General features: G+C 39.8%; 1 protein-coding gene across 2 annotated transcripts; it reads right to left on the reverse strand.

The window, feature by feature from the left end:
- Nucleotides 1-619: 619 nt before the first annotated feature.
- RGMB (repulsive guidance molecule BMP co-receptor b) lies at nucleotides 620-15,923 on the reverse strand. 2 transcript variants are annotated; one of them, XM_041398136.1, is made up of 3 exons: nucleotides 15,627-15,923; nucleotides 12,750-13,180; nucleotides 620-4,106 (listed from the first exon to the last, which is right to left on the reverse strand). In XM_041398136.1, the coding sequence occupies exons 1-3, from the start codon at nucleotides 15,724-15,726 to the stop codon at nucleotides 3,414-3,416; spliced, it is 1,224 nt and encodes a 407-aa protein (XP_041254070.1). In that variant the 5' UTR covers nucleotides 15,727-15,923; the 3' UTR covers nucleotides 620-3,413. The 2 variants fall into 2 exon arrangements, with proteins under 2 accessions (XP_041254070.1, XP_041254069.1); XM_041398135.1 differs by having other exon boundaries at nucleotides 12,750-13,261.
- Nucleotides 15,924-16,199: the final 276 nt, after the last annotated feature.

Genomic DNA, 16,199 nt, shown 5'->3' on the forward strand with positions numbered 1-16,199 from the left:
TCTTCCCAAACTCCAGCAGAATGCTCATCACCACTATACTCTAAGCAACTCCACCATCACCTGCCAAACATGAGTGAGCAAGTCAAACCTGCTCAGAAGTCCTGCAAGTAAACCAGGCAGATGACCAACACATGACTCTGTCTGGGGTGCAGGTACAACTCTCAAGACTGCTTTCAGTTTCTCTGCTCAGCAGCAAAATACAGATTCTTTAAGGGGGCTCACTGGACTATGAAAAGCATTAGAGATCCTAGAGAAACATCTGGGTTCAAGATGAACAGACTTTACTATGTGTCTCAGTTTTAGATTTAGATACTTCACACACAAACTAGACATACAAAACTTCTGTAGATCTAGCCCTCAGCTAAATCAATGACATGTACATATTTTGTGTATATAAATAAATGTTTTTCTATCATTACAGTGTAAATAGAAGTGGTCATTAAGCTTTAAAATAATTGTAAAATAATGTAAACGTAATAATGTAAAATAAGCATAAAATAATTCCTATAAATAAGGTATTGACACACCCCATGTGACATACTTTTCTTATATCTAGTTAATGAGTTCTTACACATACCACTCCACAAATGCTGTAATCAATCTTACTGTTCACAGTTAATTTAGTAATAGCAGCTTTTAATGTAAACAAAGTTCAATTACAAACATAAAGAATTCTGAATCAGATCAGATGCAACTGTTTTACATCAGCATCACAAATTTACCCAGATACTTGTACTCAATCTGTAGTTATGTTGCTCTCCATAAGACGATTAATGAGAACTATAAAATCTAATGGACAACACTGATCCCCACAATCCCTGTTTGCTTTGAATACAGTTCAAGAGTACTAGCAGCACAATACAAAGAATGCTTACCTTGTAAAAAACACAGAATACCTGCTAAAAAAAGGGAATTGTTACTAGTCCTGTTTGGATATTGTATAGCTGGAACAGGGAAAGACAGGAAAGAAGTTATACCAGTCAAGACATAGATGGGCATTAAATAATCAAAGCTTGAAAATTTCAGTGTAAAAGACAATAGCTGAACCTACATGAAGAAAATGAATGCAAGATTTTAAACTGTGCTGTGTCTCTCTTCTCAGAAGAGAAGAAAGCCATAATGTTCCTAGGCTTTTTTCCAGAACATGTCCACTAATGAAACTCTCAATAGGTAGTACAAAGCTTGCAGAATGGCTTGCTTCACTTTTGAGTATATATAAGTAAACAGATGCACAGCCTCAAAACTCATAAAACAAATGCATGGTAGTCATAATGATAAAGTAGGCGAATGTAAATAATTGGTATTCTATTTTCTGGCAGTACAGCAGTTATCTGAAAGGAAATGCAACACCGAAGGTCTGTTACTTGACCCATAAGAACAAAAGGTTGTACTATCCAGTTGTATTCCACTAAACAGATGCTCTACGCACATTTTTCTTCCAGACAGGTTTTCCAGGAAGAAAAAAAGAATTTTTGGTTTGACAGGCAATTGACCCTACTATTTCTTTTTATAATACCCTTGTTTAGGAGCATTCTGTACACCCAAAATAAAGGATTAGGCCTATAGTCTCTGTCAGTCCTGCAACATGCTTACTAAGGAAGTTGTCAGACTCCACAACTACAGAGAACTATAATCACCTGTTGTTAGAAGCTCTGTTAGCATACGGTTAGGAGTGTTCTAGAAGACACTTAAAAAACCCTTTTGAGTAAGCCACTAATATCCAAGGGTAGCTTAAGACAAAGGCCAGCAAACAGATAGCATCAGTAATGGCTGACTGGTTGTTGCATTAAAATACCGATGATCACATTATAGAGCCTTCTACAGAGCTTGTGGTGTTAGACTGACACCTGTGAGTTCCTACAGGTATGACAGCTGCCTCCTGTGTACAGTAAACATATACATATTTAAAGCTCCTTTTGCCTTCGACGGCAATTTCCACAACTCACTTCACTGATACATACATCTTCCAGATAAGATGATTTCTCACACACCTCAACTTCCAAGCTTAGTGAAGCAACATTGACAGTTGTGATTAGGTTTATTAGGTCTGTATTTCTTTGCATGTATCTGACATAACTTCTTGTAAGTTTTGGCACTTTCAATTTACCTTCACACTGTCTGATTAGCCTTGCAGCTGAAATACTCCATATATATTTAGCAGATCATCTTGTTACACTAAGTTCTGTAATCTCACAGACTTTTCTGTATCATTTATTCAAATTTTCCCACCTCTTCTTTAGTTTTACAGAAAGTAATTTTTTGTTCCAGGGCTCTTCTGCTCTGAGAGTTCTGCGGTAACCTGAAAAGAGGATTTTTATAAAGTCTCTCAGGAGAGATGTAGCAATAACACAGATCCCTGTGTTATAATTCTTTTAAGTATCTCTGCAAACACTAAAAAGGAATTGTACAACTCAAGAGTTGCTGAGGGAATGGTTCCTTATCTTAGTTTCCTCATCTCTTTCAATAAACTTATCTTTTTCAATAAACTGGCCTGGTTTGCAGCTGCTGGTCATAAATTTACACATCTTCTACAGCAGAGAGAAACAAGCAAGAAATATAACAACTGTATCCAGCAGGTAACTATCCAATATCCTATCTATCCTATTTGGCTAGGAGAAAAACTGAGAATTTATTTATAGATTACACGCACAGTACATGGTCTATATCTCTTAATTTCTGTGCACCCCACCAGGGGTCACTTATACCACCTTACTGATGTTCCTCATCAGGGGCGGGGACAGGACACGACAAGTGTTCTTCTATTATAATAATTTAAAATATTTACGCACTGAACAGCCACTCTTTTACACACACACAAATACTTACTGGTATACTAATGAACCACACCTACAACATTTTGCAAAGATTGATACATTGTGGCATTTCCAAGCATGAAAAAATCATAAATCTGTAGCCTTCTAGAATACAGACAATTGGAGGGCCTGTTGAGGAAAAAAAAGAAAAGGGTGTTCCCTTGAAGTTCTCTAAGTTAAAGCTCTCTCCGGAGACCGTTCACTACCTTCAAAATATACATGTTTGGCATTAACTAAAGGTCTCTTGGGAAAAGCCACAACTTAATTCTGTTTAAAAAAATGTGTTAAACCAAGTAGTACCTAGAGAAGAGAGAGCACTGAGGATTTAATGTAAGGATTTTAGTTACTGAGATACACACTTATTTATCTAATGCGTAAAAAATAAAGTGCTTTTTATCAGGTCTCAATGTAGCGACACTATATAACTTTCCAACATCTGCAAAACAAATAGATACATAGAATACTGAATCAAACATACATGAAAACAGTTAACATCCTATCTGATTGTTGCCCCAAGTCAAAACCTTTCATATACATGGTACATACATATATATTCCTCTTTACTCAATATATTATGACAACATGTATTTCAGAATTTTGTTAAGAGTCTAAAAAAAAAAAATTGTACAAATATGCAACAAGAATCAAGCACAGAAGTCCAAGAATGACAAATAATTTGCTATCCCTGCCCACACCATCAACTCCACTCCTGGGAAAGATATGCCAGTGCTCTTCGCTGGGGTGCAGTGCCTCCACATCCTGCAAGGCACTGTGAGCAGCAGCTGTGAAGTTGGCATCGCCAGTAGTGAGTAGATCAAATACACATGAGTAAAAATAGATGTCCTTCACAAGCATCTTCTCATGGCATTTGGTGGTGGCTGTTTCCAGTGTGTACCCTGATCGGGGATGAGACACAGCACCCCAAGGAAGCAGCTTTCCCATCACAGGCAATGGCAAGTGGCCACTCTGATCAATACGTTCACTGGAAGGGCAGCCATTCACACACAGCTGCAGATCCTGGCTCTCCTCAAAGGCCATGACCAACTCCTGGGGCATGCGAATGGCCAGGGTCAGGTAGTGCCCAAGCTGGCGGATATACACCGTGGTCCCAATGTACCTTGCATGCATCTCAATATATTTGCCACTGACTTTCTCCACAATGTGCAAGCTCCTGGTGTTCTCATCTCCTCCACTTACTGTACCATCAACAAAAGCTGCAGGCAAGTCATCAGTCATTGCTTGATATACTTTCTGATCTGTACAGTCTTGGTATGATTTGAAAATAATAGTTATCTGTGGGGGAGGGGAGAAAAGGACAAAATTAGTGGAAAGAAACAAATCATCATCTCAATCCCATTTCCATTTTGTAACTGAATATGTCTGGAACTGCCCACTACCTTAAAACCTGACAGTTGTCCACAACTCACACCTAAGGAAAACAGCCTGTACACATGCTTAAAGCAGTATTTTACTGGATGGCAAATGTTAAATTTGTTCTTTTTGTTGGTCTGGAAGCAAGACTATTAGCATGTGGTAACAGCCTTGAGGTCAGGAAAAGAAAACACTTTATATTTAATTAAGCATAACAACTACCTCCTGCCTCACAGTTTCTTAACACTTTGGAAAGCATCCTGCAATGACAGAGAAGTATAAGAACCGAGTAATACCACAACGCTGGCAACTATGGCAAAACCAGAATGAGACCATGCAAAATCAGGGAAAGGTATAATCAAGACCAAGAAGAACAACTAGTCAAACAGCTCAGAGATCCTAGATACATTAGTCCTAGGAACTGGGAGATTTGACACTTTGAGTCCACTGTGCTAGAAAATGTGCCCACTGAGAAACAATGCAAGACTTGAAAGACACCCAAAGATGTGCCTTTGAAGAATGAGTGACTTTCAACATCAAAATCATTAACATAAAGCAAATTTTTTTTAAGATTAGAACTAGCCTTTTAAACCTTTCTACTTATTGGAGTAGGTCACAACAAAAGAAAAAGCAGGTCCTCCATTCTTACTTGACGGGAATAACTAGGCTACATGGCAGACCAAGTCTGGAGTGTCTAGCAGCTTTCCAAAAACAAAAATTAGAATGAGAATTCACATCCAAGTATTACAAACAGATAAGCTACTTCCTTTAGAGGAAAAATGACTAGAGGGGAATGACTTCTTGAAAAGGTCAAAAGACATTTTGCATTAAGAATAGATATTTTAATAATTATTCTCATCATTGATTGATTATATCAAATTAGTTACAGTCTACGATTTAAGTAGTCTGCTATGAGACTCACATTACTTCAAAACATATCAGAAGGTATTATTAAACTAAATTTAAACTTAAAATCTCTTCCACAGCAACCTCCCATTTTAGTTTCAGTTAACCATCACACTTCTGCACAACTTTTATTTCTGCCTCTCTGTTTTAAAGTAAGAGCGAGAGGTAAATCAAGAGCCAGTTACAAACAATTTGAATAAATCCTATGCCCTCATTAGCCCCACCTTTCTACACCACTTGTATAAGACACAAGTCTTCCCACCTCTATCCTCTCATTGCAACAATTTCTTTTTTGGCATATGCAGACATACCTAATAATATTACATTTATTTTCAACATTTGGTTCATCTCAGGTGGTTGATGCTTTGTCAGTGTTTGTCTCACAACACAGACACTACTTACTATTTTGACTTCATATGTTCTCACTAGTGCTGACTGGATTTTTCCAATGGTTCTTCCTTGCACTATTCAGTTATACAGCATGAGATGTATCAGCTATATACCTTGAGACCATCTGTGGTCAAGTAATTTGGTAAAGTGATGTCTGAGAACCACAGCTGAGCTGAAATTCTTATGCCCACAATCCAGAAAACGCTTAAGTGCCCCTGTTGCTGTAAAGATGACCTCACAGCTTTTTTCTCAGTAAAGTAAGCTCAGCAAACTACAGAAAAGAAACTTGAGGCCTCTCAAATTATTAGTATTGCTGCATATAATCCAGGCCATAATGCAGTAAAAGACCTTTTATTTTGTGTAACATAGTTTGGATGAAACAGACTTCTATCTCAGCCTGCTCAGACAAAGAAGCATAGCTATTTCCTTGAGCACATTTGCCTTGTTCTGCAGGGAAAACATAATTTACACACCTACAGAAGGTGTGTCTTGTTAGCACTTGAACAAGCCTGGAGCCAAAAGGAAGTCTCATTGTTTTAATGACACAATGAACTGGCTGCTTGATAAAATATTTAAGCAAGGCACCTGGCAAAATTTCTCAGGAAGCAGCTACCAAATTGATCTCTCCAGAACTTCCTCATTTACAAGAACGAAATGCACACAGTTTTGGAACACAGAGAAAGAACAAGAAGCCTTCACTCTAATTTAAGATTAGCAATAACAATGGATGCTGAATGAGAGCTGAAAGACTATTAGATAAATAAAGGCTTCCATGTTACAAGGACACCCTAAACACAGACTCAACAGAGATCATCAAGATTTTCCAAGGACATACTTGTATTTGAACACTGCAGCTCAAGACACCGATTTTGAATATTCTGTTGTCTTTTGGGTGACATCTATCTAATCCATTGGCCAGATCAGTAAAACGACAGTGCTGCATGGGCTTTGCCTTATCGCACACTCCTATCTCAGTATCCTGCCCTGGTACTGATAGATACTTCAGAACCTGTTGCAAAGGGAGATGAACCAAAATGTGATTGCAGAGCTTTCTCTCTTTAAATTCTCAAGGTATCAGAGAGCATTAAAAAGCAAAAATGGTTATTCCTAACAGATTCAACATGTGTTACATATGTTTATGTACCTACAGTACTTTTCAGTACTCTGTCTGGTTCCCAAGAACACCTTCACAAAGCTGCTTATACAGTACTGTTTACAGACTAGAGATTAGCTGCCCTTTCTAAACTTAGGATGGAAAAATCCAAATGCCAAAATCTTCACATAAAGAAAGATCTTTGAAACCACCAGTATATCAGCCTTATTCTTTGGGCACGTACAGAGGTCTTCTGCAGTACGGCACCCTGAAAGATGAAAATAAAGCTTTCCAGAGGTTTATCTGAGGATACAGTAAACAAACATCAGCTACAGTAAGATTACTAAACCAAAGAAATCCCACACATAAAATTTACACATTTCATTTTGGACTTCATCCTCCCATTCCTACTGATGCCAGTACTGATGAGTACACTGATCACAAAGCTTTCTTAAATTCCACTGCACATACAATACCTTTCAAAGATGGTGTTACTGAGCTATAGAACTACCATTTCTAGAGAAGACCCTAATGTGTTTGTAGAAGATTTAAGGCTTGTGTGCCTTAAACAAAAACAACACTTTCAACTCTTGAGTTCTTGTACTTATCTTCCTGTGGGAATCAGACACGGAAGGGTTTGATCTGCAGCCTTAGAAGAAGCTTAGATTGATGTAAAAATACAACACAGAGAAACTAAGCAGAAGAATCATAAACTTGTATTTCTATAGTTGTAGGTGAGAATGTGCCTTAAGTAAGTGAGAAAATATACTGGTAAAATGGTGTGAAGGGTTTATAATGTGTGGTTGTATGGAATAAGCTTAAGAGTTTAGAAGTTTTAACAGAAGTATATGTGTGCGTGTGAGTTAGAAGCCCATTGGATAAAAGTATCCACAGTGCATTAGAAGTAAGTAAAGGTGATAGGTTAGAAAAGCAAAATAAATCCTGTGGCAACTGTCTATTGGTTTAGAAAGTTATATACTGCCTTGTAACGAAGAAACTTGTGACTACTTTGTACTATGGCCGACTGCCTGCTCCTCTAAAATCTCATGGCCTCTAAGACTGGTGTTTATCTAAGCAATAAACTGGTCTTAGCCTGATGGTAGTCCCATCCCTTCATTTCTAGCAGCAACAATGATGCCATCTTCTCTAGTGTCACAATGCAATTACAAAGATGAAGGTACCACTATGTTGTTATTTTACAACGCATTTCATAGAATTCTAGAATTGTTTGGGTAGAAAAAGACCTCTAATATCATTAACTTCAACCTTTATTGTAACATTGCCAAGCTTGGGGAGGAGTGAGTGAAAAAGTGACCTATGGAAAAGAATGCTGGCTGTTCAGCCAGATGAACATGAGCCAGAGTGGGCCTAGGCAGCCAAGCAGACCAAGGGCATCCTGGCTTGGTTCAAACAAAGCGTAGCCATATGGACGAGGGCAGGACTGTACTCTGTACTCAGCACTGCTGAAGTGATGCCTCAAATCTTGTGCTCCGTTTTGCACCTCTCACAATCAGAAAGACACTGAGGTGCTGGAGCAAGTCTAGAGGAGGGAAACAGAGCTGGGAAAGATTTGAAGCAAAGCCTGATGAAGAGAGGCTGAGGGAGCTTGGGGTGTTCAGCCTGGACAAAAAGAAGCTCAAGAGAGACCTCACTGCTCTCTCTACAAGTCTCTGAAAGGAGGTTGTAGCAGGTGGGTGTTGTGATGAACTCTGTGTGTACGGAGACACAAGGCTTGACTCCATTTTTCTCAGAAGGCTGATTTATTATGTTATATATTATATTAAAATACTACATAAAAATTATACTAAAAGAACAGAGAGAAAAGAAAGAACAGAAGGCTACAAAGAACAAGAATAGAATAGAACGTATAACAAAATCCTGTCACTCCTCACAGCCTTGGCACAGGTGGCTGTGATTGCTTATCAATTGAAAACAATCCACATGGACCAATGGAAGATGCACCTGTTGCATTCCACAGCAGCAGACAGTTATTGTTTACATTTCTTTCCTGAGGGCCTCAGCTCCTTAGGAGGGGAAAAATCCTAGCAGAGGATTTTTCATAAAACATCATAGCTACAGGTGGGAATCAGTCTCTTCTCTCAAATAGCAAGTGACAGGATGAAAAGAAATGGCCTTAAGCTGTGCTGTGAAGATTTAGAATGAATATTAGAGAAAATTTATTTACTGGAAGAGTTGTCAAGCTGGAGCAGGCTTCTCTGTTGAGAAGCTTCTCTCTCTCCCCAGACTTCTGGGGAGTCTTCATCCCCAAAAATGTTTTAAAGGCAAGCAGACACGGCACTTATGGATCATGTTTAGTGGTGGAATTGACAGTTTGCGACTGGACTCAATGATCTTAAAGGTCTTTTCCAACCTAAATGATTCTATTGCAGCCTCCAGTGAAACTGTAGTATAAAGCTACTTCTACGTAATAAGACAAATTCATCTCTACCTTAAGCAAAATGTCCATAAAGATGAAAAGAGTAATGACATGTGACAAGTTACCTGATCCTTCTACTTCTTAAAATATTTAGAACATTTATCTTCCAATTGCCTTTTAATTATTTTTCTATTACACTGTGCTCACACTGCAATAATTTCCTGGAAAAATGACACCATGCTACAAAGAGATATTTAAAGTGTTTTGACTCTAGGTAAAAGAACATTTATCCCTCACACTCCTTTACCTTGTTGTTAGCACCAATTCCCAGGTTCCAAGGTTTATGCCAAATAAATCACTACAGTAAAAAGCTCCGCAGTTTTTTTCCTTCTCTGTGTCCTTAAATTCACTCTCTCACCCTCAAGTTATCTATTATAGAACACCTAGACCTCTCTGCCTCATTTGCTATTCAGGGACAATTACTTTAGTGATATCCAGAACACCTGTCACAGGTGCAAAAGGTTATAAAGACCTTGTACTCTTCCAAATAAAGCACACAATAAATAAAAATTTAAAAACCCCCAATGTTCTATCTAATGCACTGTACAATACCCTTCCTACCTGCTCCCTGTAATAGACATTTATTCTCAGGGAATTGCAAAACTACCTCCAAGACAAGGAAGCTCTTTATCTAGAGCTCCAGAAATCAAACATGAATAATGCCAGTGACCTACTCAAAATACATGCAGAAAGTCTGTCAGAAAGAAAAAGAAAGAACAGCTTAAACTTAAACTCAAGTTTCCCAGTTATTGATGATCTTCCTTTTCCATCTGAAAAGCCCTAGGATCCTATGCCAAGGGGCATAAGCACATCAGGCAAGCTCAAAAAACTGGAATTTTGAAGTTTCAAGTAGACCACAGAACATAAAATAGCTCTGCTCATGGTGAAATACCTATGTTACTATGAGTGACACAAATGTGCAAAACACCTACAAACAAATCGTCAAGAGCATTTTTGTAAATACACAACTCTCACATGATGTGCTCTTCCAATTAAGGGATTTAAGGGAAATTTAGATTAGTATTTGCTTGGGCTTCTGTACAATTTATGTTCAGCATATAACTTTGTTTTTATTTCCCATTAAACACCTATTTCAAATACGTGCAATGAAAAAACAGCCAGACTAACAAAAAGGAACAGTCTGAAAACTTTTCATATGATGAAGATAGAAGACCTATTGGCACACTCTAGGGATTACTCTATGTAGATAAACTGTCACTGAAGTGTAGCTCTTTAGAAGTCCTTTAAGCTACCCTGTAGCCAAAATAATTTCAATACATCCAACAGCAGATAGTCAACCACAGTTAAAATTGAATACTTGCAGAGGGAAATGTTACTGGAGTGAATGAAGCAGAGATAGTATAGCTTAACAGGCCTTTTCTATGTCATTATAGTAGGCTGCTCCTACTAGAAATAACAGAGTCAAGGGCATGGAAATATTAAAACTTATCTTCTAAGTCACTTGTACATTCAAACAACCTTCCTTGCCTACTGTTAAGGTGAACACCCCATGTGTGGAGACATGAGGCTTGACTCCATTTCTCAGAAGGCTGATTTATTATCTTATGATATATATTACATTAAAATACTACATTGAAACTATACTAAAAGGACAGAGAGAAAAGATCATCAGATGGCTAGAAAGAACAAGAATAGAATAGAATAACAAAATCTTGTGACTCTCAGAGTCTGATGCAGCTGCATCTGTGATTGGCTCTTAATTAGAACAACCAACATGCACCAATCACAGCTGCACCTGTTGCATTCCACAGCAGCAGATAGTTATTGTTTACATTTTTTTCCTGAGGCCCTCAGCTCCTCAGGAGGGGAAAAATCCTAGCAGAGGATTTTTTATAAAATATCATAGCTACAGCCTACAACAGGTGTGCTAAATTCTGTTATCTGCCAAAAAAAAGAAAAAGAAAAAAATTCAAGGACTGTGCAACATGTGAAACATATCAGCATTAGATATGCTGATAAATAAAACCATAGATCTTGTTTTATTTAATTGCTTCTGCACACTTAGCTGCACTATGACAGGGATTACTAGAAGAAAAAAACATTTCACCCAAATCAAAGAAAAATAAATAAAAAAAACCTCCTTAAAATAAATAAATACAGAAGGCACACCTTTTAGAATCATACCTTCCCTCAGTATGTACATACATTTACTCCTGGTGTTCTCCTCTTTATCTCTTTGAAAAGACATATACCAGCATAATGTGCTACCATAGTCAATCATTTTCAGAATGTGGCTAAACTTAAGATCATCTATCTAATACAACCACACCCTAACCATCCACACAATTTGTACACAAGAATCTCAACTTTTTCCTCTACTACTATCAGGAACAAGGAAATAAAGAAAATTCCGCAAGAGTTTAGCAAAACTGAGGATGAAAGCTTACTGCACATTATGAAATGCAGCTTTTTCTTCCACTTTAGAAAAAGCCACTGGGGGAGATTGCAGGAGATGTAAGTCTCTTTTGCAAAGCTTACTCACATTAGTCTCATTCCCTTATTTTATACACCTTCAGAACTCATTCACAATGAAGACCGTTTTTGAAATTGGCGTAAGTTAAGAAAATGTAATTCTGGGCTTCAGTCCAATCTCTGTTAATTCATCCAAGCACTGCCATTAGTCAATACTTCAGAACCCAGCACAAACTTAACAGTAAAACTGATTTTCCTATATTAATACTACTGCCCAGCTAACTCCACAGAAGATGTGTAAGCTCTACCCTACTGTGACAGACAACTCCTGCTTCTGACTCCAGTAATTTAAAAAAACCTACTTCCAGACTTAACAATACAGTTTAAATTCTCAGGTGTAAATGTCTTGAAGCTGTGTACATATAGCCTGGCGTAGCTTGACAATTCAAGAGCTACACTACCACAATTTTTAAAAAAGCCCTTCCACTCCAAAAGAGGTATGTGACAATATCAGCTTCAAATGCATGGTTAAGTAATTGATGGTCACACTTGCTACCTGCATCCAGCAGGGAGAGACTAGGACTTTTCTTAAGTTAAAGAAATGGCATCAGTTATTAAATACTAGCGGATGTATTCCTACTCTAGACTCCTCAAAGTATCTGAGAGGAGTGCAATCTTAAGTCTTGCCTGTCTCAACAAGGTTTTAATATTCTTGGTACAATTTTAAGGCCACTGCTTGTTTAGGAAAGTTTAGGTACTAAGTCCTTGTCACGAGCATTTAGCTTGCCTCCTCCTCTCAGTTCTCTGCAGTTCACCCTCTTGTTTGCTCTGAATCATCATTTTGGTAACCAGTTTTTTGAGCCACTTTCAGTATTATTTGTTTTCTACTGTTTTAGCTGTGAGGTTTAGAAAATTAATAAAAAGCAGACACGTCCATTCTTTTCATCTTCAAATTCCCTTCCAACGCAAAGCACTGTATGATTTTTTAAAATTTCTAATTAGTGCAGAGACAGTCACAGATGTACAATAATCAATAACTCTTTTAAAGTGTTACACCTGTATCATTACAGGCTTGTGTGGTGATAAGCACAGGTTTTCTTGTCTTAAGCAAGAGCAGAGGGAAGAAAAGAACCTGTTTTGTTTGAAGCTTATTAAAGATGATGCTAAGAGTTTTACTTTTTTATACTACTGCATAGACGATTCTCAAGCTAATACACTTCTTCACTGTTAAGGGCTAAATGACTGACTTAACCATCTTGGCCTTTTACTTCTCGGAGCATGCACAGTGCACAAAAATAATCTGTACCTTGTTTGTAGCAGTAGCGCTGGATCCTGGGACCACAGGCACATTGGTCACTTGCACTGATAAGTATTTATTGTCTATGAGGGGCCAAGCACCTTCCACTTTGCATGTCTGGAAGTGATCCTTAAAAGTCCTCAGATGAGGATCCCCAAACAAGCCACAGAACAGGTAAGTAGGAGGAGGTGTCTTCTCTCCCCCCTGATGTTCTCTCACTTCTGTGTGGCCACTGTAATTGCAAGGATCATGGGTCATTTCAGAGTTGGTGGAGGATGTGGGTCCATTTTTGGTACAGTTTCTCTGGGTCATGAGATCACCGATCCCAAGCACTGCAGAATGGTAGACTAGGTTTCCACGGCATGCTTTGGAATTGCGATAGGTACACACAGAGTATGCCCGCAGGGCCTTGCAGAACTCCAAATCAAAGTCCTCAAGAGCTGTATTTAGATGTGAAGTAAAGGATACAAAATCAGTGGTGCACTTCTGAATTCCACAAGATGTGTGCAGCTCACAGTCACCTAAGCGAAACAGACAGCAGAAAGACATAAAAGCAAACCTCTTTGGTGGCAATACTCTTTTCCACTCCCACAAGTACCATAGAAAACACCTTAAAAGAAACTTACAGTACTCACCCATTAGGGAAACATTGCATTTTAGAAATAAGAGGTTGAAAGACAGAAAGCAATGGAGACTATCTCAGAGGCTGACAGGACTAATGATGTCTTAATCCATTACTTCATATTGTCTAGACAAAAATTAAGAGCACTACGTCCTGTCAAGTACAAGCCAAACATTTCTTTCCAGATACCAAGGTGATGATGCAATTCTGTGTTTAAATTAATCACAAAATCAATAAGGAAGTCTCCATTTAGCCTTTAAGTGCTTTATGAAAGTTACTGAATTTTTATATAGAATTCTGCCCCTCAGAAGAATGTGGTAAAGGCAATAATGTAATGTTGTTTAGACATTGTTTAGATGTTAGACATGTCAAATGTCTAAAAATGTTTATAGACAAAAACTAGACTGAATAAAGCAAAAATTTCTCTTCTAGAAACCAGAGTGGGGGAGAACTGGTAGGTAAGCAGACAAGCAGTTTGCTTTATTTCCCTGGCACTGCCACAGCTAAACCATCACTGCTCATTTTTTTTGGGACTGAAGTGTGAAAAAACCCAGTTGTCTGAAGTGCAAGTTTTCAGGTAACGCACCTGTACATTGCAGTAGCTGTACCTTTCAGAGTATAATTCAGTAATAAGACAGGTGGAAGAGAAACTCTCTCACATAAAAGCCTGAAGAAATTATCAGAGGTATACAACTGCTACACAGTTCAGTTTGCATAAGCAAACTAGTCAGATTTTATCTGATTACCTGATTTCCATAAAAAAGCAGTTAACATCCTTGCAAGCAAACCCATGTTTCACAGTTGTCTCCTCCACAGTTCTCACAGGTATGATGTGAAATCTTTCCAGATTCTCATGACAGTTAACAACAGCTTTCTGAAGGCAACTTATACCAAAGAACTTATCAGGAGCAAAAATTAAATGAACAAGACACACTAAGGGCAACAGAGCCACACTTTTCACACAGGTTAAAACCAGGAGGACCCCCCAGTCTAGGAGAGATCACTTCCTGCCATCCAAAGAGAAAATGGACCTTCATAAAGAATAGGTGCACAACTTCATGCAACAGATGTCCAAGCCTGCAAAACTATCTACTAAAATTTATCTGTGGAACATTTATCTAAAATTTTTCACTGTCATGAAGTGGGTTTTGGATGCCACAAAGACACATGGAAGAGTTAAAATAAACCCAAAAAATGAAATAGATGAGAAACTCCTGAACTGTGAGAAGTGAAAAATAGGCTGAATAACAACATTTTTAATTTTTAAATAGCTATTTTCTGCAGTGCACCCAGTGATGAGAGGATATCAGCAATTTCTTTGCCTGCCCCTTAGCTGACCTTCCTGAGTCAGTATTCACAGGACTTACTCTCAATATCCAAACCATGAATTTATAAGGGCAATATGTTTTGCCAGTGATGAGTAGTTAACACAAATATGTCACAATCCCAAGACAACACACAACAGAATGAGGAATTCCTCACCTACAGCTAAACACGACCATGACTCGTGTAGGTAAGCTGAAAATTTTTGTGCAAGGCATACATACCTCTGCAGAATACAGAAAAAAAACTCCTAACAACAATCAACTCCTTTGTTTTCAGATAGACAAAAAAGACCCGTGCCAAGCAAAATGACAGAGGGAATATTGGGTTTAGAGCCAGATTTTCAAAGCATCAAAACTTTTACTTCCCTTCAGTTGCATTCATAATATTATTTTAATCACAAATAAATCAGGCTAGCTGAGCAAGTCTGTCAAGTTATCAAGCAGTCAAATAAATCATAGAATCACAGAATTTTTAGAGCAGGAAGGGACCTCTGGGGATCACCAAGTCCAATACCCCTGCCAAGGCATGATCACTTGGACCAGGAGACACAGGAACGTGTCCAGATAGAGTGTGACTGTCTCGAGAGAGGGAAACTCCATGACCTCCCTGCTAGCCTGCCTGTTCCAGTGCTCTGCTACCCTTAATACAAAGTTCTTCCTCATGCTGAGGTGAAGCTTTTTGTGTTTCAGTTTATAGCCATCGTTCCTCTTACTGTCGCTCGGCACCAATGAAGGAATCTGGCACCATCCTCTCGGATGGAGATATTTATAAGCATTAACGAGATCCCCCCTAAGCCTTCTCTCCTCTGACTACACAGGCCCAACTCGCGAATCCCTCCTCACGAAAGGCTCTACCGGAAGGCAAAGGACCCGCCAGCTCCTCGCGTCTGCGCGCACACGGCTGCCCTCCGGTCCCTCCCAGCCCCACAGTCCCGGTACCTGCGCCCAGCAGCAGTAGCCCCAGTGCGGCGAGCAGCCGCCGCAGAGCGGCGAGCGGCGCCACAGCCCTGGGGGTGCGGGAGGGCACAGCGCTCCCCATGCCCGGCCATGCAGGTCCCCGGGCCGGTGGTAGGACGGCGCCACGGCATGAGGCGGCAGCGCGGGCGGGCGGGCAACGTTTTCCACGGTGCTTCCCCCCTCCGCCTCCTCCTGCTCCAGCGGTGCAGCCGCAGCCACGGCAGCGGGGGATGGCGCAACGCGCACGAAGAGACGGACCCAGATGGGGGGTAGGGAAGCGCCTGCGCTCGCGCTGCATCCGCCGCGCCCCTCCCGCTGCGCCGTCTGCTATTGGCTATCTGAGCTGTCCGTCACGGCTGGCCCCTGGCGGCAACGACCCGCCCGCCGCGGGCCCTGCCGCGTCACTAACGGCCGAGTGCGCCCGCGCAGCGAGCCGCGCCACTGAGGCAGGACGGGTCACACGAGCCCGCCAGGGGGCACTGCCGGGACAGGGCAGGGAACAGCGCCGGGCTAGGAAAGGAAACACCCGGGACAGGGTGAGGAACACCGCCAGGA

This window comes from Onychostruthus taczanowskii, unplaced genomic scaffold (assembly GCF_017590055.1).
Source record: "Onychostruthus taczanowskii isolate IOZ18803 unplaced genomic scaffold, ASM1759005v1 scaffold140, whole genome shotgun sequence".
In the NCBI taxonomy this organism is placed as follows: domain Eukaryota; kingdom Metazoa; phylum Chordata; class Aves; order Passeriformes; family Passeridae; genus Onychostruthus; species Onychostruthus taczanowskii.